This window comes from Phasianus colchicus, chromosome 1 (genome assembly GCF_987193195.1).
Source record: "Phasianus colchicus chromosome 1, bPhaCol1.hap1.1, whole genome shotgun sequence".
Lineage (NCBI taxonomy): Eukaryota > Metazoa > Chordata > Aves > Galliformes > Phasianidae > Phasianus > Phasianus colchicus.
The window spans coordinates 191,530,328-191,555,401 of NC_143436.1; the positions used below are offsets into that span (position 1 = coordinate 191,530,328).

Genomic DNA, 25,074 nt, shown 5'->3' on the forward strand with positions numbered 1-25,074 from the left:
GGTTGGAAGGGAGCTCTGGGAAGATGGAGCCCAGCCCCAGCCTAAAGCCCATTCTCTGCAGCAGGTCCAGGCATCCAGGCAGGTGTCAAACATCTCCAGAGAAGCAGATTCCCCACCTCTAGCAGCCTGTTCCAGTGCTCTGCCACGCTCACAGAAAAGAAGTTTTTACTCACGGGAATTTTCCTTTCCCACTTTGTGCCCCTTGTTGTGTCAATGAGCACCAGTGAAAAGAGCCTGGCTCTATCTTTCCATTAGGTATTTATAAGCATTGATAAGATCCCTTCTCAGTCTTCCCCAGGCTGAACAGCCTCCCATCTCTCAGCCTTCCCTCATACAGAGATGCTTCAGACCCTGGTCATCTCTGTGCCCCCTCACTGCACTCTCTCCAGCAGTTCCCCATCTTCTTTGAACTAGAGAACCCAGAACTGGAACAGGTTGCCCAAGGAGGCTGTGGATGCCCCGTTCCTGGAGGCATTCAAGGCCAGGCTGGATGTGGCTCTGGGCAGCCTGGTCTGCTTGTTGGCGACCCTGCACATAGCAAGGGGGTTGGAACTAGATGATCTTCAAGGTCCTATTCAACCCAGGCCATTCTATGATTTTGTGATTTCTGAACTGGACACAGCTGTGGGCTCTCCAGGGCAGAGCACAAAGGCAGGACCACCTCCCTCAGCCACACTCTTATTAATGCACCCCAGTGCATCAGACTGTAAAAAGTCAGTCTCTAAGACATGCTTACATGATGAGAACTTGGAGAGCAGTCCTGGCAGCTACCTGCAGCCCAGCTGCAGGGTGCCATTTGGCATATTGTGGGGTGAGTGTTGGAGGCTTCAGGAGCTGAAACTCAGCAGCCAAAACCACCTCCTCAGTTGGGAGAGAGGCAGGAGAGGATGGGGAATCTCGCTGTACCACGGTGCTGACAAATGGAAAGATTTTGGCCAGAAATTGCCATACCTGCCCCCTTAGGTTTTGTACTACTTAGACCCTCAACCTAATTTGAAAACAACTGAAATCACCCAAAGAATCTCTTACTTTGAGTTGAATAGGGATATAAACAACACTGGCATTAAATAAGACTAAGAGAACTGTAGGCAGTTGTAGAACAACTACATGTAATATCTTGCTTCAGTGATTTTACTGTTTGGACCCAGTAAGTTTCTGAATTGTTATTGTTCATGCCACAACCATTGCAAGATTGGATTCCATTCTTGGATGTCCAGAGATGCCTCTAAAGCATCCCACATCTCTTGAACTTCAAGGGAGAATCAAACTCCCTTAGTTTGTTAGAGACTAGTTAGAGACTTAGTTAGAGACTACGAGTGCTTTTGATAAATAAATAAAAAAAAATCTCTGGGAAAAAAATCTAGGACCGAATAAAATCAAATTCACATTTGAAGTTATCTCCCGTAATCTTTCATGTTACAGATCTGACATGGTTTGGCTAGTTCGACAACCCCTGCTCGGATTTAATGGCACAGAGCTCTTATTAAAAACTGTGACAAAAAGAATTATTAAAGGCTCCAGACCAGTTCTTGCAGAAGGATTTAAGCTTGTAAGTACATTACAGAGATCTGCTAGAAGATGGCTGCACAAACAGGAACAGAATCAGTGGAGTGGTACAGTAGAGGCACCTGCTAAGAACCGAGCAGAAAGCTGATGTTTTATGCCTTAAAGTGACGGAGTTTGACATTCAATGCTTTTTCTTTGGACAGTAAATCCATACTGTGCTTTTTGTAAGCATCAAACTGCAGCGAGAGCTCACTGTATGCCTGCTGGCTGCTTTTCAGCTCTTGCTGGAGCTCTTGGACCTTCAGATCGTAGTTTGCTGCCACTTCTTTAACAATGTTCCTTTCTGCTCTCCATTTGGCTCTTTCTGCCATCTCCAGCTTCCTCCCCAGTTGAAGAATTTCCTGTTGCTTTTCTTGCAGAGCTTTGCCCCTTTCTCTGGCCAGATTCAGCAGCTGCTCTTTCTCCTCATTTGCCCTCTCCAGCTTGGCCTGCAGCTCGGCATCGTGAGCCTTCTGCTGGCTTTCTCCATGCTCTAGCTGTTCCACCATTTGTTGGTGCTCCTCCTGTAGGCGCTGCAGCTGTTGTCTTAGTGAGTCAACCTGCAAGACACAGGCATGTGCTTGCTGGCTCTGAGCTTCCAGGAGCTCCTTTTCTAGCTGCTGGGCCCTGGATCTCTCACAAGCACATTTCTCATGTAGAACATCCAGCTGCTGTGAGAGCTCTCTGGCCTGGGCAGCAAGCTGGAGCATTTCAGCCTCCTTGTCCTTCACTGCTCGACTGAGGAGGGTTTCGTTCTCCTTCTGCATGTGCTGGTTTTCCTCCTTCAGCTGTGTGTTCTGTTTCTTGTGCTCATCCTTGGAGTAGATCATTTTTTCGTGGTTGTTGGCCAAATCCTCCAAGTACTGAATCCGCTGGGTTTGGGTTTTTAGTTTCACAGCATCCTCTAGCCTCAGTTTCTCCAGTTCCACGTTAAGCTGCTCCAGGCTCTTGCAGCGTTTGCGTTCATCATCTGTTCTTTTCTTCAGGATACAGATAAGGCGATGCTGCTCTTCCAGGCGTGCCCGTAGCAGAGCCTGCTCTCTCTTCTCCTCAGGGCTCCCACAGGTTGTCTGCATGCCTTTTGCCAGATCTTCTGTATTTTTGCCCATCTCTGCATCAGTTCTGTAGTTGGCCATCACTGCCTCTCCATCCTCTTGGGCCATGGAGACACTGTCACAGACAAAGATGAAACAACATTTCATAGAGACCAATTCTCTTAGTGACATTCAGCAGGTCTGAAGCATTCCCAGAACTGCACTAAACTGGTGGACCTAAAACCAAGAGCAGCCCTGCAGCCCTCTCTGCCTCTGCAGACCCCAGTTCAAAGACAAGCAGACTGAAGAGAACGGTACCAGACTCCATGATGCAAAAGCAAAGAATCGTAGGCTTGGTATTTACACAAGCCTATTCATTTGCCAATTACTAGCTTTGGTAATTATTCCTTTTCAAAGCACTGCTTGTTAGAGCTACAAGAAGTACTGTTACATTTAGGTAAAAAGCCAGTAAATGATAAAGCTGGAAATAATTGCTTATCAATTCCTTTTCCTCCTTTTTTTTTTTTTTCCTGCAGATCTGGAATTATAAATCTAAGTAGAGCATAGAGAGTCAGCTCAATCCTCAAATTGATTTTTATGGTTTTGAAGTATATTATTCATTGAAAATAATAATAGCCCTACACTGTGCTTAGAGATTAATGAATTAAAAAAAAAAACATATCTACTCAGTGGCGATAATTACTGAATGCACTATAATAAAGACAGCACCTGGAGAGGAGGTTCCTTATTTGACTGTTGGTGCTGTTTGCTGAGTCTGGTTTCTCATCTAAAGGTATTTATGTTACACCAGCACCACCACCATTATTAGTGCCTAATCATATGGAATGCTACCCAGATGTACAAAAAGTTTATCTAAAACTGAAGTACAACTTTCAGATGCAGACCTGCAACGACACAGCATGTGAAATAGTCTGCTAATAATCAGGCTCTGAGACCTCCTGTGCCTTGGCTGGAGGTAAAGTCTGGGCACAGGGAAAATTCCTTAGAGAGAGAAGTAAAGGAAGGATGAAGAACAACATCCAGCAAAAAAATGAATCCAAGCCTGCCAAGTCTGGACGGGTGCCAAGCTGTGACAGCACGGATGCTGCTTCTGGGGACTCACCTTCCACTGCTGCTGCTTTGGTTCCTGCCAAAACATTCAGCCGTAACAGGGAAGGACCAGAAGGCTGAGGCTATCCAGTGGAAAAAAAAAAACAAGAGAGAGGGGCTCAGGAGGACAAGTCTTTTCTGTTGCCAGGTGTTTTCCTTCCTTGGCCTGTTTGTTGACACTCTTAGCATGGGGCTTGTGTCCATGGCAATGCAGGTCTGAATGGGTCACAGAATCCTGACTTCATCCAGAAGTTGTGGAAGTAGCTGGGAGTAGTTCTTAGCAAACAAATGCTGCTAGCATTTCCAAGAGCATTAAAAAAAAACTCCTTTTTTTTTGTGGAGTCCATATATATATGGACAGAACTTTTATTTTGATAGCAATTAAATTTTTAACTACTGAAATGTTGTACAGTATAGAATACAGGACATTACACAGCACTTGCCTGCAAATCTAAAGCCTCAAGACCCCATCTATGAGCTGAGCTCCCCAAGCTATTTTGGCACAGCAATGCATTTAGGCTTCACAGGAAACAACACAACAAAAATGTGTATGCCTGTTAAGTTGTTGGTCATATTTTCAGCAACTTTTTAAGGTGAAAATGAAATCCTGCAGTCGGTGATTACAAATAAAGAGGTTTCTGCCAGACATAAATGATTGTTCTTGTATGAGCCAGTGTGTATACTACGCTTCAGAACAACATATCTGTACTTAAATGGTACAGCAGTTACTTGACTTTTGTGTTCTTAGTAAGCCTGCCCTGAGTGGGTGGTGATTCTGGAAAAGCAAAGTGCAATCTGTACCAGCTACTTACCTCATCCAAAGCAGCTGAGGCAATAAGGGATGGAGACTCATTGCTCTTTTTGTGATCTCCAGACTGCCCAGCTGATTAAAGAATGGGTGTTCTCCAGCAGGTTGAAAAGCACCTTTCCTTTTTCCCATTCATGGCATACAACAAATAACCAAAGAGTTTGAGCATTTACATTTTCATGATTAAATTAAGCAACTGATTTGAAGCTGTGAAGAGCCATTTTTTTCCTCCCTAATCTTAGATGCAGGATTTTTCCAACCTCTGAATCCTTGCAGTTACTGCAAATAAACACGCATTTATTATATTTCATTATATTGCATATTCATACTGAATAGCTAACAAAGCATTGAGTTTTAATAAACAAATTCCTATTTAGATTTAATTCAATTTAAGGCTGCTTTTATTTTTTTTTTAGAGTAATATACTGTGTTTTATGTATTTATCTTCCTTTAGTGGCATGCGTTTCTGCAAGTTACAAGTCCCTGTCCCATTTCATGTGCTGCTGAGTTCTCTAAACCAGGACCAGCCGTAATCCCAGCGTTCTCCTAACGGTGGCGCTGAAGAACAGAGAAATGATTTTGGCAAAACAAGCTAACAGATACAGGTACAGGTAATGAGTACACTTTACAAAATGAATACCCAGTACTTTAATCATCATTAAAACTGGCAAGTATAGATCCTTCAGAGTAGCATTTGAATGAAAAAGTTTGACTCCAATGCCTTCAGCATTTAAAAGTAATGTTGATTTATTAGCAAGGTGATGAACAAATGTATAAGCAAACTTTATAAACTTAATTTTTCCTAGTAAACTGGAATTAACAGTCCTCTGCATCTTGCAGAATAAGATATCAACAGTTCCACTTCATGTAGTGCTTCTTCCATTATAGAAGCAACTTCTATACCATATAGAAGTACAACCACAGATAAAGGGACTTATTTAAAAAAAGATTCTGCACAGTCCTTGCAGGAGAGATCCAATGTAGCATAATGAGGATTCAGATGTAGGCAGATGCTGAGAAGCGTGAACAAAATGCCATCTGTTGCTATTAATTCATTAACAACATTTCACAAACAATCCAGGAAGTGCAAAGTTTACTCATTTTTCCTTTTTTTTTTTTTTTTGGCTGGCAATATAGGTTTAAGGAATAAGCAACACTTCAGTTAGGCAACACAAGCATTCAGGTATCACAGATTCCTCTACCACTCAATTGGTAAATGCATTCTTACTTGAGTATATTTTGTGAGTGAATAAGAAGAACTAGCCCCTTAAATTGCATAGATCTGCAGGCAGAAGTTTAGCTTGAAATATGAAGTAACACTTGATAGCACTGAAACAGAACAGCCACAGAACACAGACTATGAAAGGAGCTGTTGTGCTCCTCTTCCAAGTTTCACCACCACACCTTTTAATTCCATTCCCAAAGAATTCTTTTTGCTGCTAGCAATCAGAAAGCCCTTATTTTGTCAGCTTTGCAACCATTAGCATCCTGAGAGGTAGTGTATCTTCCACCCATGTGTTGGGCGACTTTATCATCTTCTCCCACAGGGCAGATTCATCTGAAGTAGAATCCATCCAATCCACTGTAGTTCCGTAACTTTTGCCTAGAAAAATGTCAGAAACATTGATCACTTAATATTATGCAAAGTTGAGAGCTGACAATCAAATTTGCCTGTCTTCTCAAACAGTTTCACCTCTTCAGGTAGTGCTTTCAAGATCTAACTCTATTACTTTTATGGTTGAATAATTCCATTAAATGCAATTAGTGACAATTCTGCACACAGACTGCGTTATCTTTCTCCACTTGTTAAGACTAAGTTTGATGTTTACTGATCTCACTTGTATTTTAAGTTATTCTGCTGAACCATCTGAAAATTCATTTTTTTTCTTGCTTTTGCTTTGCAAGACTGTAAATGCATTGCCCCTCCTTGGACGAGAAAAGGACATATATATATATATAACAACTGGGAAAAACATGCAGTTCTATCTACATATCTCACACTGCCTTTCTGCAAATAAACATCTTTGCATTTATAAGTTTCCACATCCAAAATCTTCAAATCTTATCAAACATTCCCAATCTATCCTTTTATCTTCACCAAATACTGATTCTACACCACCTATCTAGTTTTTGTATGCGTAAGTTTGTGATATGTTATCAAGATTCTGGGTGCAGAAATAGTATATTCTTGTATTTCATACCAGGTGTGATGTAAGGACAAAGGTTTATTTCTACTACATTTGTTCTAACTTGTAAACGGAAGTAGTATTAGGGTTGACTGACAAGGCAGGATCCGTGACAAAGAACAGATAACTCACTGAATGAAACTCTTAAGTAAATAAATGGCTGGAAGGCTGTTATTTTTATTTTTTTAAAGAAATGGAAAGGGAAAGGATAGAAAAGAAATAAAATTTTGTAAATTAAGGATTAATCTCTTAATTTCTAGTACCTGTTCCAAGGCCTATTCTGAGACCTCCCAGAAAATGGTTGACAAGTTTGTTGTGATCCCAGACTGTGAGTTCTATGCAGGCTTCTTTCAAATCTTCTGGTCTAAAACCATCATAGACCATGGTATGGTTGAATACTGGGTTTGTAGTTTTTGACACTGTTCTTGTTTTCTGGCGACTTTTTCTGCTGGTGTCTGGAAGAATCGTACTTCAGACAGAAAAAAACAGTCAGTTTGCACTGCAGGTTAACAGTGTAACTGGCATTAAATGTATTCCATAAACAAAAACTACTGATTAACACTCTTTTGCATGTTACAAAGCAACTGAAGATAAAATGGCTCAGCATCTTGGAGATAAATTCACAGGTCATGTTCTCAGACCCTTCCAAGAAATGGATATATCCATTCTTGTACTTCAGAGGACGGAAGGGAAGAAGAACAAGTGAGGTTGTTTGCTGGATTATCACTGATGATGCTGAAACCTTTTTGCTACTGCCAGAGATTTCCCAACCATCTTGCTATCCTCTTTACATTTTACATCAGTTTGTAGAGAGAAAGAAATACAGCTGTGCCTCTCACTTCTACCTTCTCCCCTGATTCAGTAAACTAAAGCATACTCTTGCACAAACCTGCTTTGTTTAAATACAATTTGTACCAGACACATAACTTCACTTAAATCTAAGTACCCCTTCCACCAACAAGCTAAACAGTTGAAATAAAAGGGTGGTGGCTACTAAGAAAGCTTTCCCAGTACATCTTACTTGCTAGTAAATACTTAGGATCTTGAAGTTACAAGTCCTGCAGGACAATTTGCATTACAATAAAGAAAAATCAGAAAGTAATTAAGGATTTGTGGTTTTGTGTTTGATTTAAACATAGAAAATTGAAGGTAAGATTAGAAATAACAGTGGCATTATTGTGCCACCATTTTTGATGACTTCAACCACAGTTCTTACCACTTAATAAAAGAGTTGAGTCTGTTGCCCCTCAGAAGAGGAAGATCACGGCATTCCTTCACCCAAATGTGGACCTCACCAGTGGACAGAATCTTCTTTCCTTTAAAATGACAGTAAAAAGTCCTGGCTCTGATTGATCTTTGTAGGTACCTAGTGTAGCCTTTACCATTGCTTATACTTTCAAATGAACTCTTCTGTGCTCTTAATATATTTAATTCTTATCGATTGGCTGGCTAGACTGAAGGCCTGACCTAGCTTCAGTGTCAGGCCAGCCAGTTATAAATTGACAGGCAAGATCATACAGCTACTTCCATGAACGTAATGCATTGGAATTGTTTATGTAACAAATCACAGCAACTGTCTGATGATTTCATAATCTCCAAAATTTAGAGAGAAAACAAAACATAAGTATACAGACTGGATTAACTGGACTGTACATCTAATACTACAACAGTCAGGTAATTTCTTCTGTTGGAACATAAAAATAATAGGAGACTCTGAAGTGATCCTCAAACTGAATTCATGGCCAGAGTGACCTAATTCTCTAGGAAAAAATATATATTTTAAAACAAGACATATGAATTTGTTGAAAAATTTTATACAGCTACTTCCCACCTGTCGCAGTTTGAAGTATTAATAACACAACACCCCTCTCTCCCCTTGGGAAAAGGAAGGAAAGTTAGAGGAAAAAAAACCTCATTGAGATTAGGGAAAATGAATTTATGAAATGGGGTGTGAAATAATACACAACAGTTATGAATAATAAATCAAACATACAAAAAATAAATCATAGGATAGAACAATAGAATCACTTAAGTTGGAAAAGACCAAAAAATAAAATCGAGTCCAACCACAACCTAACCATTCTACCCTAACTCTAACAACCCTCCACTAAATCATGTCCCTGAGCACCACATCCAAACGGTTTTTAAATACATCCAGGGATGGTGACTCAACCACCTCCCTGGGGAGCCTATTCCAGTGCTTCACAACCCTTTCTGAAAAGAAGTTTTTCTGATATCCAACCTAAACTTACCCTGACACAACTTGAGGCCATTTCCCCTTGTTCTGTCACCTGTCACCAGTGAGAAGAGACCAACCCCGCTCTCACTGTAAGCAGCTTTCAGACATTGGAAGAGAGCAATAAGGTCTCCCCTCAGCCTCCTTTTCCCCAGGCTAAACAGCCCCAGCTCCCTCAGTCTCTCCTCATATGGCACATTCTCCAAGCCTTCATAAGCCTTGTTGCCCTTCTTTGGACCTGCTCCAGCACCTCCATATCCTTTCTGTACTGAGGTGCCCAAAACTGAACACAGTACTTGAGGTGATGCCTCACCAGTGCAGAGTACAGGGGCAGGATGACTTCCCTAGTCCTGCTCACCACACCATTCACGATAAAGGAATAAAGGGGAGGAGGGAGAGAGTCAGTGCTAGTCTTTATCAGCAGGCCCTCACAGCTGGCCTCCTGGAAAAGCTGAAAGCTCTTCCCCCTCACCTAGAATTGGAAGATCATGTCTCCCAGAGCCAGAACTCACATGAAATAGCTGAGTCTGCTAGAAGCACAACACACAGAAAGTGCACCCAGCACTGTCCTTAAGCATCAGATAGCTTGCCACAGGATGCCATTATTTAGAATACTGCTAAAACCAGGACATCACCCAACCCACCTCTTGCCCCCAGCTAAAACTCCAAATCCGTGGCAAACTCCAAGAAGCAAAGCATACCTCCAACAGGTTGTGGAACATACTGGAGGGCTAGTTTCATCTCCCCTCTGTTTTCTAGTTCAAAAGCCATCGCTGAAGTCTGAAATTTAAGAAAAAAACCTCTCAAACGCTACAGTTCACACACACAAAATTTTGCACAGTAACAAGCTTGACTTGTACATGATAATTTTTCTTCTTGTTTTCTTCTCCTTCAGTCTTCCCTCAGTTTAGAGCACACCACAGATTTAGGGCAAGCTGCACCACTTGACAGTGCCTCAGATACAGAGTCCTACCACTAAAGTGATGGACAAGACCCAGGAGAGATCGAAAACCCTTGAGAGCACTTCTTTTCCATTGTTGTGTACTTAGAAGTGGTACATAAGAAACTTATTTTTTGTGCAACGAAAAGTGCACTTCATAAACTCACTTCTGTAGGAATATTTATCTAGAAATCAGCCTCAGCAGCAGCTGTCTTGCAAAATGGCATAAGTATGTGTCACTTCTTCATATTCACCTCACTTCTTCACATTGAAAAAAACACAGAAAACAAAATCAGGCCTAAATAAAGAATGATTTGGTCTTTCACATACACAGAAAATATAAAACAGCTAACCCATCCTTAATAACATACCCTAGGCTTGAGTGGAAACCAGTTGATCTGCTTGTTGGATTTATCATTCCAGTCCCAAGTTCCTAAATCCAGCTCCACTTCACCAAGGAAGCTATTCCTCCCAAAGGTATCGTTGTGCCAGACAGAGATATTAAGGGTTTGATTCTTTAGGAGATCTTTCTCAATTTTGTACTGCCAGAAGGGAGAAGTGAAGGGGAAAACGAAAATGACACAGTTAAAGAGAAAAATATGTCTGAGTTTATAATGTACATAACTGCTCACTTCATTTCAAGACAAAACTCTCTTCATATTTTAATATTTCAAATCTTAAGTTCCTAAGTAGCTTGAGTTTGTTTGCAAGTATTACACAACAGTTAGTGTTCTCAATCCAGAGAATACTATAAACTATCAGTGGATAAACACAGGTACACCTGTGGAGCAATTCATCTTAACACAAATATCTCTTTTGAGAGCATCTGAATCTGGAAAGTTAGAATTTCTTATACTTCATGCCTAATCTGTGTTTGTTATATACCCGCAGTATTTCATTGAAGACTGGATTAAAAGTTTTCTTTTTCACTGAGGTCTTCCGTTTGCCCAGCTTGTATTTCTCTGGAAGCAGGTAGGTCTTCACATACCTAAATGTAAACAGATTGGTAATAGGGGCAAGAAAACACCCCTTTCAACTTCCTATTCCAAAATACACAAGTATTTACTTTCAAAGTAAAAGAAATCCACTTAACTAAGTTCCCCTTAATCTTGGAAATCAGAATTTAAAATAGAATTTCATATTCTTAGAAGTTTGAGCTTCCCACATTCATGTATGTAACGATTTATACAGCAATTCTATATTCAGTTCAGAGTAAAAAAACATGTAAAGCATGTTATAGCCTCCACTTATTTGGCTGTTTACTTAATTATACAGATTTGTTGGAAAGAAAATACAGTTCTCTCTGCGCATTAAAATTAAAAATTACATAAGGAAGAAAATATTCTCTGTTTTTACTTACGGGTCTGAACGCTGTCTCTTGACATCTGCAACTGCCAAGTCTTTACATTGGCAAATGAAAATGTGGAGTTCGTTCAGTTGTTCTACGTAATCAATAGCAAACTGAATGTTCCCCTTCACATCAACACTGCCAAAGTCTCCACTATAGACACTCATTAAGCTTCCACTCACCTGTATCATACACAAGGGGAAAAAATTTTCTGGCTTTGCATTTCTACCAAATACTTCAAGAGAGCAGAAGTTACTTTCAGGATTCAGACAATAAAGAAATTAACTATGACCCTTTGGATATAGTTATGAAATATAGCAGACACTATTATACAGGTTCCTTAGCAAAAGGAAGAATGTTATTTGTGAATCTTAAAACGTGTTAGGCCAAGTTTTCTACAACAACAATAGAATAAATTATTTATTGCATTAAGGCAGAATAAAAAAATGATAGGATGCTATACATGTAGAGATTGTGTGAGATCATATCCTTGAGATATTATGTGTATATCTCTTCAGCTTATCTTTGCAGAAAGTAGAGCCTAAAACTTTAGGACAACATGCCTTCTGAAAATAACAACAAAGAAGTCTTTATGTGCCTGAATTAGCTGCCAAAAGAAAACATACTTGAAAATTAAACCCTGGACAGGTAGAAATAGAAGAATATATGTGTGTTTTTTTTATTTTCTTAGAATTGATTATCTAGTTCACCCCACATAGCAATATTGTCCTTCTTTCACTTATTTTCTCCTTTACCCCTTAATCCATTTCTAAGTGTTTGTACTATATAAATTCTTCCCCACTTTTGCTACAATTTTAAGCTGTTATTGTAAAAGCCTCTTTGTGTAGTGTTCATAGAGTATGCTGGAGAGTGAGACGAAGCAAGCTCCAGCATACTATTAGAAAACAAAAAATAAAAATAATCTTTATTTAATTTTAAAGGCAATTCCAAGAGAAGGTTCACATAACAGAAAGAGCAGAGAGAGGGAAGGAAGAGACAGATGCCAGGGAAAGAAATAGAGGAGGAAGAAGGAAGCCAAAACAATTCTGAAGAGATTAGCAAAAATAAAGTGTCATTAAAACAAGGCTTTTGTGTACATACAGAGGATAAGGAGGCCATGCCAGAAGAACCGCTAAGATTGGTTAGAGAGCTGGGACTCTTCTTGATTCTGTCAAAGGAATAACTGCTTTCTGATGCTGTATCTGTCTCTCTGTCATCACTCTACAAAAACATCACAGAAAGAAGGTCTGTGTAGGTTCTTTGTTGTTACAAGGAACATTTAAAAAAAAAAAAAAAAGGAAACCAATGTTAATAACGCAGATTGGGACTCAAAGAAAACTAGAATTTAAATTTTCTAACAGAAAGCTAAAACATTTCTTAAGCAATAATGCAACTGTTTGTTTTGGTTTTTCTTAAATCTCAAATAGCAATGGAAAGTTGCTCAAATTAACAGAAAGTTAATTTTATTGGGCCAATTAAACTCAACTTCTCTACTTCACTATGCTGTGCAAGTGACAGTGCTCAGGTCTTTCACCAGTCCCTTTCTGTTATACAGAGAAAACCATCAATTCCTCTCCCAATCCTTTAACACAGTTAGTTGCAAAGTAACATGAACCAGTAAAACAGCACTGGATAAAGTGATTGGCTTTTGAAAAAATGCTTATTTTGCAAGACAGCAAGCAAGGAACTGCTTTTACATCAAGAAACTGCAGTTTTGGGTTATTTGGTCATCAGCAGGCAGTATGCTTACAACCCCACTCATGACATCTCCATGCTATCACTGAACAGAAGACTTTTTCCACATAAGCTTTCCTATGCAATTTACTATAAAAAGCATTATCTCCCTGATGTTTTCCATATGTCAACAATGTACAAGGCTTCCCCCCTTCATTTATGCAGATGAATCACTGTCATTGATATTCTACGAACAAATGCAAACTAACAACAATTTCTACACACATTAAGAATATCTGCAGAAATAAGTATTTAGCATATATACTTTTGAATAAGTCTCCATAAGCATTCACTGATCAGAGTTTTTCTGGCTATATCTATGCTGCTAAGTAAAAGCAGGATTGTTCCCCAGGCCATGAGGCCATGGACAAGGACTGCCATCTACATTATGCAGGGCTCCCTGAAAGAGAAATGATTTGAGTTTGCTACTTGGGACTAGCCAAAATAAATCCAGGGAGTGAAGTAACAGTTGCATGGTGGATAATCAGCCCTGTTACATGCACTGTTTGAAAAAGACAGGAAAATCCCCCACTTGTTAAGCAGGGACATATGTTTGGCTAAGATCATTTTAGTCATTTGGCACTATATTTTAAAATAATTCTGTACCAGTGCATAGCAATGAGTGTTAAGTTTACAATTACACGCTGTCTTTAATGTTTATTTCTAACTTCTTATTTCTATCAGATTTATCCACCAGTTTATATTCACTAGACTTACACAGGTGATAATGAACTCGAAGGCAGAAACGGCATATGCTACATGTGCATGCAATTTTATAGATATACACTTTATATTTGCATATGTGTATTTGTAGATATACGTTTATAAAATATATGCATGTGTGTATGTATGTGTGTTTGCATGTGTGTTTTGGGTCACCAGACTCAGAGCACTGAAGGTATTACGCAACTTTTAAAGATAAATTTGGAACAGTGTAAACAGATTTACTGAAGATTTGAGTGCTGGATTTCTTAGAGTAGCAAAAGGAAGCATCTTTGAACTTTCTACTGTGACAAATCAATTATACATAGTCTTTTTGCTTCCCATATTGGTGAGACTGCTTCATTCAAAGCCCACATGAATAAACTTTTTAACTGGTTTCTTACAGATACTATAACTGGTTGCTTTTAGACCCCCAGTTACACAATTCTTGTTTAGTATCCCAGCTCTAATATCAATCTTGAAATATTAATTGTCCAACTGTCCATGCTGCAGTGTTAAAATAACCCTAAATAACAATAAATATATAATAAACAAATATTTCCTGTGCATTTCTCTGAGAAGGGCCATTAAGACGCTGTAATTTTAGAGCATCTTTATATAAGGTGTAATTCATAGACACTAAATGTGTCTTTGTGTTCAAGTTCTGCACTTCAGGTAAGATTAATTAAACTCGTATCAACACATTTTGAATGTTTCACATATTGGGAGGGAGTAGAGGAAGACAGGGTACAGCATATTCCTGATCCTGACCCTTCAGTCCTTTCAGCCACATTTTCAGAAAAAAAACCCAAAACATTTATGCTTACACTGACTGCAGTCACAGCAATAATGGCTGGGGTAAGCAGTGATTTCACAGGTGTTTCTGTGATATCTATGCTCCTCACTTCTGTGTTGCACTAAAGCCTGTGTCATCTAATGCATATCACTCATGAATTGGACTCTGGTGTCTATGTCATGATTTTGTAGACCTGCAAGATGGTATCACTAACTGATTCCTGGGGAAGAGGGAAGTTTGTATTCACAATTTCCATTAAAATTCACATTCATACTATGGAGCTGAAGAAGAAAAAAATAATCTATGGAGTTATTTGAATTCAGCAATGATTAAACACCTCCTATTCTCCAGAGCTCCAGATCGTCCCTCTGTGCTCAGCTCTGTTGGGGCCGGGCTGCATCTTGAGTACTGTGTTCAGTTTTGGGCCCATTTCTACAAGAAAGAAACTGAGGCCGTGGAGCATGTCCAGGAAAGGGCTACAAAGCTGTGAGGGGTCTGGAGCACAAGTCTTATGAGGAGCAGCTGAGTTGCTTAATTTGGAGAAGAGGAGGCTCAGGGGAGACCTTATAACTCTCTGCAACTCCCTGAAAGAAGGCTATGGTGAGGTGCGGGTCAGCCTCTTCTCCCCTGTAAGTAGTAACTGGATGAGAGAGAATGGCTTCAAGTTGTGCTAGGGGAGGTTCAGGTTTGAGAGTAGGAAAAACTTCTTCTCCAAAAGAGTGGTCAGGCACTGGAATGGGCTGCCCAGGGAGCTGGTGGAGTCACCATCTCTGGAGGTGTTCAAGAAATGTTTAGATGTTATCACAGAATCACAGAATTGCCAGGATTGGAAGGGACCTCAAGGATCATCAAGCTTCAACCTCCACGCCTCAAGCAGGGCCACCAACCTCCACATTTAATACTAGACCAGGCTGCCCAGGGCCCCATCCAATCTGGCCTTGAACACCTCCAGGAACAGGGCATCCACAACCTCTCTGGGCAGCCTGTTCCAGCACCTCACCACTCTCTCTGTAAAGAACTTCCCCCTGACATTCAACCTAAATCTTCCCTCCCTCAACTTAAATCAATTTCTCCTTGTCCTGCTGGTATCTACCCTTTCAAAGAGTTGAACTAAGTTGAACTACGTTGTACTAAGGGACATGGTTTAGTGGGGAAATATTGGTGGTAGGTGGATGGTTGGACTAGACGATCTTGGAGGTCTTTTCCAACCTTGGGGATTCTAAGATTCTATGATTCTATTCTGTTATCTACAGAGATACCTACTCTAGACATTTATGTTTGGAGATTGGTGTTTGGTTTAAACATAGTCTCAACACCTTTTTCTTCTCACTGTTTGGGAAGGCACAGGCCAAGTTCCAATAGCTTATCTTTTTCAAACTTTGGTGTCATTTTAGAAGCTATGAACATGGCCTCAGAGTTTATTCCATGGCCCACACCATACTCTTACAAATCATACTGAATTAATGACATTAAATAATAATTTAAATTATTTACGAAGATATTGCTGGACATACTGAGCTTTCATTTAGAGAGCCTCGTACTGAACCTCCATCCCAAACTACTACCCCTCTGAGAAGGGTCACCAGAAGATGCCATTATGTATAGTCTTACACACGCACTCAAACATTTTAGGCTCCGAACAAAACAAATATATTAATGTATGCATGTTCTGAAGATAAAAGACCTGTTATTTTAAGATTAGAAATTGCCTTTGGGAATAACAGCTAACATTCACTATGCTTCAATCTCCTAGATAAAACATACTTTTTATGTAGAGATGTACTGTAGGAATAAAAGTTATTAAAGCGTCTGAAAGGTTAGTAAGCTACAGGTTGCTTGTGGTCATCCTGATTGTTATACTGCAAAAGTTACATGCTATGAGCAAGTAGTAAACTGGCTTGGCAGAACCTAGGAAATACTATTTGGCAAATGCATAATGCCACAACAATCAAAATTTTTAATTACAGTTCTTCAAGAGATGTAACATACCTCTTCCTGTAGGAATGATGGTACTGACTTGCTCAGTCCTTTGACTTTTTCAGGATTGGAAAATGGCTTATCAGGCTGGGAAGGCACTGTGGAGACTAAAGAGCAGCAATTCAAATTTCAAAAAAAGCTTGGACATCAAAAGAGTGAGATTCCATAGCAGGGCATGGTTAAAAACAAATAACCTCGGATGAAATACATGCACATGCACAGAAAAGCTTACATCTAAGTTGTAAACTTTCTTCTAGAACTCAGAGATGCTACCATTAGGAAGGATCTAGATTGACATCTCCTGTAACTCTGGCCACAAAACTTTATCTGTCAGAAGACAAAATATTTGCATTGCTTGACAATGAATAATTCTGAGTGCTGAAAGTTCATTCTGATCAAGTGTGATCAGTTTACCTTCCAGTTTTTCTTTCCAGAATAAGGATAAGTGTACTCATGCACCAACCTTGCCATTGTTGACATTAGGGTCATCAGAATGTTCTTGGTAAGAAGTTGGTCTACATGCAAAACTATGTTTATTTTAGTTCTCAGTCCAATTAAATGGCAACATATGTTTGGTTGAATCAAGAAATGTTTACATTTGAACAAGGTCTCAAGTGTGAAGTATTCCTAGTTAATTCTAAATGCATATCTCAATGATGCAGTTTCTTACAGCCAATCTATTTAACTTTCATAGGATCCTAGAACATCCTAAGCTGGATCACTAAGTTGAACTCCTGGCTCCACACAGGACCACCAAAAATTCAAAACCTGTGTCTGAAAGCACTGCCCAAATGCTTCTTGAACTCTGGTAGCCTCAGTACCATTACCACTCCCCTGAGGAGCCAGTTCCAGTGCTCAAACTTTGCTACACCTTTACTGAAATTCACTTCTGTGCTCTTCATTTATTTCTTTACACAAACTAGACTTTCAAAGATCTTATTTACTCAGTTCACAATTCTTAGAATTTTTCATGCTCTAAACACACTCGTATTTAATGATACACTAAAGCTCTACGTACTACAGGTCTTTGCACTAGATACACATGGTGAAATATACTAATACTGAATATCCTATGACTGAGAATTTTTTGGCAATGGACAGCCAGCTACAGAACTATGTATGTACCTGTTGTATACATTTTAACACCACAAACATGCTGGGATTGTTCCTACAGAGTCAAGATTTTTACAAAGCATTTGATGACGAAGCTCAAACAGTGGTTAAGATATCAATTATTGTCAGTATGCAGTTAGATGCAGTTACTTTATTCAGCAATATTCTAGTCTAGATGTGCAACTTGTTAGTTGTTAAAAAAAAAAAGATGTTTAATGTGTTAGTTTAAATATCAGTGGAGAAACTACTCCATTGTCAGTTTGAAGAATCCTATTACTCACTTCCTGCTGCATTTTCATTCCTCACTTGACGCTGATCAGGTTTCAGACCTGCTCAGTGCAGTATTGACAACAGTCAATAGTGGCACAACAGCTTTACAGTTTTATAAATAACATCAACATATTTTATGTGTGACAACCTTTACTTTTCTAGACCCTCATGAATGTTTATGTTTTGCATCATTCTTTATAGGAGCTAAATCACTATAAAGGGAACATGAATGTGTAAGCTCAGCAAAACAAAATCATGAATATTATTTTCAAGATAATTTGCTTTACCGTATCTGTACAGTTATCAGTTTGGTTGGGTTAATCATTTTTTCCAAACATCAATCATTGTATTTAACAACACATTTAACTAAAAAAAGCCACCCTTTTCAGATAAGTGCCTACATATTGAATATATAATGTGCTTTCAGTAAGGCTTTCCATCTGAAGGCAACATTATGTACATTAAGTACAGAGTTTTTAAGACTTGTTAACATATTGGCCATTGCATGTATTCTATTCTGTTATAGACCACTAACATTCAAAATGCTTTGAAGTTCAAAACATGTAGCTTTACACAACTGTTTTTAAAACTGTAGTGCCACAATGTGGTGGATAAGAAAGAATTGTGTTATATTCCAGCATATTCAATGTTATTTAATGGTTCTCCAGCATGTTCATCTTGACATGATTTTGGAGCAGGTTTGCTTTTGTTTTGCTTAGATTTGAAATTTCTAAAGGAACATAGAAAAAATTAACAGTAAAGCACCTGTAATGCATTAATAGATTAACATTATCTGCAGTAGCCAATCCAGTGTCATATTTTGCTTAAACTAATTCTACTTTGGTGGATTGAGACAGCAGAGATCCTCTTCAGTGGATGTATTGTGAAGGGCTTTCTTTTTTCTTTCCTTTTTTAAAGTCATTTTGCATGCTATAATGTAACAGATGAACAAATTCAATATGGAATTAGACCCAGTTTTTTTCGCTAAGCTAGTGTTCAAAGCTCTAAATGATTACAGAAACTGTTTCACAGGCTGAATGACCAAAGGCCAAAATAAGATGCTGGTAGATGGCACACAGTTTGTTCTTATATCATATGACGTAACCTAAGTCTAGTACTTAAGAATAAAATAAGAAAATTCTACAAAAGCATTTAAGTCATGCTGCAGTTAGCCTAATTTCAAAGAATAATACAATTCTTGGCTTCAAAAACACTTTCACTAGCAGAGAATACTGGAAAACAAACTTCCATGCAGACACACAAGATATTTACCATCTTCAGCACTAAGAGCTAATTCTTCCTTTGGAATATTTATTTTTCCTTTATCTGTGCAGGAAAAAAGGTAACACATGGTTAGAAAGCTTGCTGTTCATTACAGTGAAATGGATTGTAGTAGTAATCACAGAATTACTGACAAAAATAAAAGAGAAAAAACAGCAGAGCCGCAGGAATGGTTAATTCAAGAGATGCTTTCTACTTGAAACGCTTACTTCAATTCTGCATCCAAAAAGCACTACCATCTTGACACAATTTCTATCAGCATGCTGTTATAACAATGTTAGTGCATACCTACATCCTGGAACTAGTTAGAAGTGAGCAACAACGTAAATAGATTTAGAAGATTAATTTGCCAACAATAGCCAACACCTTTCAAAATCTACACCTCCACACTTCAGTTCACATCTTCCCCATTAGACATGAAATAAACATAAAAACACCAAGGAGCAGGGTGAATGCAGACACACATTATAAGTAATCAATAATAACAGTTTTAGGAGGCTACAGGGAAAGCTCAGGAACGATTCCTAAGTACAATCTTGTCTCATTCCATTCTCTTAAAATGAGCTTGGTTTTATTAATTGCTAGAATAGGTGAACCTACTAAACTAAGACAATTTTTTCATGTTTCCACTGACTACATGTTTGAGCCAAGCAAGCAGCCAGGACAGAACTGCAGTTGCAGCTCATTACTGATTTGGGTGGTTGTTAATACTTTCACTACTGAAAACTTTCTAACCATCAAAGAAAATGTACATCACTGACTAATGGTGCATTTTTTGGAAGATGCCTGCTTCATAGCCCAGTGTTTCAAAAGGAAAACTAAGAACTGAAAACTAAACCATATGAGAAAAAAAAAAAATCAGTTTTACAATACAAACTTCACACTGCTTACTGACAAACAAAAAAAGATAAAAATACAGCTTGGCAAAGTTGTATGGAAAAAAAGCATAAGCATGCTCAAGCCAAACTAGAGGTCATGAGAGACACACACAAGCTTTGTGCTCACTTGAGGTAGCTGATGGAATGTCCTCTAGACTTTTGGAAGGCATTTTCCTATCTGCACTCCTTTTCAAAGCCATCAAAACAGGATTTAATTCTTCTTCTGAACCTGTTATGAGACAAAACAGATGAACACTGCACACACAGACATGCCTTTTTAAACAAGTCACTTAAAAAAAAAAAAAAGCCAACCACCAATTTCTTCTGGGAATCTGTTTTGACCTTCAGCAAAGACATTGAGCATGCACTGAAAATACTAAATAAATCCAAACATGGCATGTCCTAGAACCTTCAAGATTTCTCAGACTCTGTAAGTAAGTAGAGCATTTCCAGTCTCTCAGGAGCAGAATAAAAAGTTTAAACTATTACACTAGAGCTGCCAAATTAAAGTAATGAAAGTTCTGGTAAATAGCTTGCTTCATTTATACGCTTGTTTCCTTGTGTAATAGGCAGCAATGCAATGCTAAGTTAAACAGCATAAAGTATTGGTGTTGTCTTAATATCCAGCCACTCCATAAGTTTTTACCTTCAAAGACTAGCTGGCCAAACTAAAGAATGATCTCAGTCAGGCACTGATTTTATTTCCTCTTTTAATCTAGGGTATTTAGAAGAAATACCAGAATCTGTGTTACGGTGTTATTAATTTGAAAGAAATGTCACAGGGGAGGAGTGAAAGGAGTGAAAGGGTAAGAGCATGAAGACTGATGTGACTGACTCATGCTGCTGAATTCCTCTGATCAGAAAGGCTTATCCAAACACATTACATGTTTGTCAAACAGTCTCCAGTTAAAGGACTTAATTAGTTCTTCTCATCCTTCCAAAACAAATATCCTAAGCATTCAATTAAGAAATAGGTATCACATAGAGTTTTAGATAATATACTTCAAGTTGACTACCAGAAAAACTGTAGCCATGCTTAACAACCCAGCACCATGAATTTTAGAAAAGAAATGGCTCACGAATTGAACTTCCGGTTCCAGAATAATAATCAGAGTTTTCGTCTGAAAGCTGAGATCCAAAATTCAAGCTGTCACCATCTTCTTCATCATTATCTTCATGCTGAAAGGCCAGGCTGAACTGAGCTCCTTCCAGCTGAGGAGAACTGCTCTCATCTTTAAGAGGTGTGCTTGTTCTTAATTTCAACAGTTCTTTTAATTGTGAATTATCTTCAGAGGCATTCAAGGATGTGCTCTCATCTCCCCTTCCTATTTCATTTATCTTGAATGGCTTGATCACTATATTGGTCTGTCCTTGCAAGGAAGGAAGATCTATTGCAGGTGTGTTCCTCTGTTCCTTTTTAATAATAGCCTCATTTATTTTAAGGAGCTCAGACACTTCAGAAGTTGCAAGATCAACTACAGGAGCTTTGACATTTTGTTCTGGAACTCCACTCTTGATAGCTGTCTTCATCTGTTTATGACAGCTACGTAAAGCATTATCATAAGATTGTGACACTGTCATAACTAGAGTCTCTGTTTGTGATGGAAACACCCTATTCCCAAACTTTTCTTGTTTATTTAATGCTTTGGATATTGGAGATGAAGCTTTGGATGCTTCTTGAAGAAGTTTTTCCACTGAGCTACTGAATTCTTTGAATTTTTCACTATTTGAAACAGTAGTTTTTTCTATCGTTTCTTGTATTTCTTGAGGGTGATCTCCTCCTTCTTGATGTGGCATACACATACTCCAACTAGTTGGTATTTTACTTTGCATCTTCTTATCCATATTTTCCAGTGTAGAAGCTGGTGTGTCACAAATATCTTTCAGTACCTTCTGGAAATTAACATCCAATGCTTTATTTTTAGCCTCAGACAGTGCAGATGTTTCCTGCAGCAAGTCACCACTGTGATGACAGGACATGTTTCCCACTTGCATATCAGCAGTCCTCTGCACTGTGTCATCCATACGCCTTGGTTTAGGAGGTGGTGTTTCAGAAGCCTCCTTCAGCAGCTTTTCTAGAGAAGAACTCAAGCCACTGTCCCTAGAGGGGGCAACAGACTTTTCAATGGTCTCACTGATCTCTTGCAGTGTTTCCCCACCATGCTGACAGGCAGTGTTTTTAACTTCCATCTCAGCTATCCTCTGCACTGTCATGTCCACACGTCTTGGTTTAGGAGGTGGTGTTTCAGAAGCCTCCCTCAGCAGCTTCGCTAGAGAAGAACTCAAGCTACTGAGCTTGGAAGGAACAACAGACTTCTGTATGGTCTCACTGATTTCTTGCAGTGACTCTTCATCTTGCTGATATTTTGTGCTTTTAGCTTGCACTTCAGCAGTCCTCAGTAATGTACGCCTTGGTTTAGGAGGTGGTGTTTCAGACGCCTCCTTTAGCAGCTTTTCTAGAGCTGAACTTAAGCCACTGACCTTGGTAGGGGCATCAGATTTCTCTATGGTCTCAATGATTTCTTGAAGTGATTCTCCATCATGCTGACAGGTGGTGTTTTTAACTTCCATCTCAGCAGCCCTCTGCACTGTCACGTCCACACGTCTTGGTTTAGGAGGCGGTGTTTCAGAAGCCTCTTTCAGCAGTTTCTCTAGAGAAGAACTCAAGCTACTGACCTTAGAGGGAGCAACAGACTTCTCTACAGTCTCACTGATTTCTTGCAGTGACTCTTCATCTTGTTCATACTTGGTGTTTTTAGCTTGCATTTCAGCAGTCCTCTGTCCTGCACTGCCTGCATGTCTTGGGTTAGAAGATGGAGTGTCAGAGACCTCCCTTACCAGGTTTTCTAGGCTCAAGCCATTGACCTTGGAAGGGGCAAGAGACTTTTCTATTGTCTCAGTGACATCTTCAGACAGACCAGTATCTTGTTGGCTTGTTAAATCTACACTACAATTAGTTTGTGCTGTATTATTCACAGTATCAATTGTTTTCATCCCTACACCTAATTCAGAAGGTTGATATGCAATGATTTCTCTGGGAAGGTTTTGCTCAGAGCTTCTCCGGGAACCTCTGAAAGGATGTTCTTTTGATGAAACAATATTTTTATCTATGTGTTCTTTAACTTCTTGCCTTTGAAGACCTGTCTTTTCATGGGGTTGAGAAATGATTGGCTTTTTGACCAGTTGGACAGTATCTTTACTTTCTGTGGGTGTCACATTCAAACCTCTAAAAGTAAGAAATCCCACAGGCGGTTTGCATACCACAGAATCTGATTTCCCCATTTTTTCTTCCTCAGATGCTTGTGTTTGATGTTGGCTTAACTTTTGTTTGCTCACAATATCTCTGCCCTTACCTTCCTCTGCATTTCTGCCATAGGTTATAAAAGTATTATTATGAATAGCATTATTTGAAGAAGAAACATCTTCCCTATCAATGCTATTTTGTAACTTAACTCTAGTATCCCAAAAGTTTCTCAGACTCTGAAACTGCGAAGGACTTGAAATTTGGGACATCTCATTATTCTTTTCTTTAAAAGACAAAGCCTGAAAACTGGGCTTCTGTTGGGAAAAAGCAGCAACTTTTCCTTTAAATGTTTCTTTCCCATCTTTATCTTTGATTTCTGGGGAAGCTGAAGTGACACCAACTCCTGACTGCAAGATACTGTCTTTTGTCAATTTTGTATATTCATTAAGTTTACCCTCACATGGAAGTGTTTTTTCTGTTTTTTTAACAGCATGACCTGATCCAAACTCAAAAGAGTTTTGATGTTCGTTTTTTGAAGCCTGGATTGCACATCTTAATTCACCATTTAATGTACTCTTGCTCTGATCATCTAATCCATAAGGTAAGTATAGTGCAGTTGGTTTTATTTTGTTGCTTTCTTTGAGACCTTCCAATGCACCACCACTTGATGTATTAGTATGGATATCAACTTCTTTCTCTCCATGACTGGGGATTGTTTCATGCCTTTCCCAAAATGCTCTAATCTCCCTAATTCTTCTTTTTGCTTTTACTGCCTTTTCCAATACACATTTCTGAGCTGGTAACACGTGTTCATGATGTTTCAAGACATTTATTTGATTTTGTTGCTTGATTTCTTCATCAGATTCTTTTGCTTCAATTCTTGTATAGTCAAACTCACTTAGGGATTTCTCATTTTGCTCCTCATTCTCTTTACCCTGCTTAGGTTTCCTCCTCTCTTTTATCAGCTGTCTATTTTCTGAAATAAATGTGGTGGGTGAAATAGCATTTAGTTGTTTATTCTTTCCAGACGGTAACTCTTCTCTAGCCTGCATTTTTCTATCCACGCTAGTTCCACTGTGCTCTGTGGGAAGAACTGTTCTGGTCGTAAAGTTTACTTCTTTGAGTTCCCCACCTTGGGATCTGGCTGATTCAGTCTTCCTATCTTCAGTACCAGAACTTCTTTCAAACCAATCTAAGACTTCTGATACAGATTCATCAGCCACTTCCACAATTTCATCACCATGCTTGTCAGGCTTGAAAACGGTTTTAGCATCTCGTTCCTCAACAAGATCAGGCTTACCTTGTTGAAGACCTGCAGAATTTATATCTGACAGTTCTTGTGTTTTTGTCTCAGCAGAAAGCAGATGTTCATCTACAACATAAACAAGCTTATCAGAGTTAGGAATTAGACAAGACTCCAAAAATTTTTAAATTTTCAAAACCTCATTTTTTTGTTTTGCTTATTGGGCAGGGGTGTTCTGGTGTTTGTTTCATTTTTGTTTGGTTTTAGGATTTTTTGCTTCTTTATTTAAACTTTTAGCAGATGAAAGAGCTCTCTCTGTGTGTTTTTGAAAGAATCGTATCACGTGCAACAGTGTGATAAAAAATTCCTACTGGAAAAGGATTTTTCCTGTTGGAAGATTAGTCATATTATTTTTGAGGTGGTAGCATGTAAGATTGGTTATCCATATTCTGAAGGAAATGGCTCTAATGAAAGGGGAGGTTTTAGGCTCTGGATGGCATCTGACAGCAATCTATTAAGAATGCCAACAGAAGATAATCTAAAAATTTTTAACACATTAGAGAATTAGAATCCAAGTGCTTTAGAAATTCTACAAAATATAGGAGGGTCCTACCATTTGTGTTTCTAAG

General features: G+C 38.9%; 2 protein-coding genes across 9 annotated transcripts in view; both read right to left on the reverse strand.

Moving 5' to 3' along the window:
* Window positions 1–1,522: 1,522 nt before the first annotated feature.
* On the reverse strand, window positions 1,523–3,866 carry CCDC89 (coiled-coil domain containing 89). The gene is made up of 2 exons (XM_031612457.2): window positions 3,703–3,866; window positions 1,523–2,715 (listed from the first exon to the last, which is right to left on the reverse strand). Exon 2 carries the CDS (start codon window positions 2,706–2,708, stop codon window positions 1,659–1,661), a length of 1,050 nt encoding a protein of 349 aa, XP_031468317.2. The 5' UTR covers window positions 2,709–2,715; window positions 3,703–3,866; the 3' UTR covers window positions 1,523–1,658.
* Window positions 3,867–5,597: 1,731 nt separating this feature from the next.
* The window catches only part of SYTL2 (synaptotagmin like 2), a 55,891-nt gene continuing 36,414 nt past the window's right edge, over window positions 5,598–25,074 (reverse strand). For 3 of the 8 annotated variants that reach the window (XM_090134087.1, XM_031612454.2, XM_090134086.1), the window contains exons 8-20: window positions 21,038–24,574; window positions 20,086–20,187; window positions 19,072–19,125; window positions 17,811–17,858; window positions 16,429–16,523; window positions 12,309–12,428; window positions 11,220–11,389; window positions 10,745–10,847; window positions 10,231–10,401; window positions 9,621–9,699; window positions 7,900–7,999; window positions 6,947–7,152; window positions 5,598–6,100 (exon numbers count right to left, since the gene is read on the reverse strand). In XM_090134087.1, coding sequence (XP_089990213.1) covers window positions 5,955–6,100; window positions 6,947–7,152; window positions 7,900–7,999; window positions 9,621–9,699; window positions 10,231–10,401; window positions 10,745–10,847; window positions 11,220–11,389; window positions 12,309–12,428; window positions 16,429–16,523; window positions 17,811–17,858; window positions 19,072–19,125; window positions 20,086–20,187; window positions 21,038–24,574 — 4,931 coding nt within the window. In that variant the 3' untranslated portion in view covers window positions 5,598–5,954. Of the gene's footprint in view, window positions 6,101–6,946; window positions 7,153–7,899; window positions 8,000–9,620; window positions 9,700–10,230; window positions 10,402–10,744; window positions 10,848–11,219; window positions 11,390–12,308; window positions 12,429–14,470; window positions 14,551–14,776; window positions 15,369–16,428; window positions 16,524–17,810; window positions 17,859–19,071; window positions 19,126–20,085; window positions 20,188–21,037; window positions 24,575–25,074 lie in introns of those variants that run through there. The other 5 variants (XM_031612456.2, XM_031612455.2, XM_090134088.1 and 2 more) reach the window with 5 other exon arrangements.

What these genes read in the sequence shown, in the direction of transcription:
- CCDC89 (XM_031612457.2), bottom strand. Translation starts at nt 2,708, where the DNA reads ATGGCCCAAGAGGATGGAGAGGCAGTGATGGCCAACTACAGAACTGAT.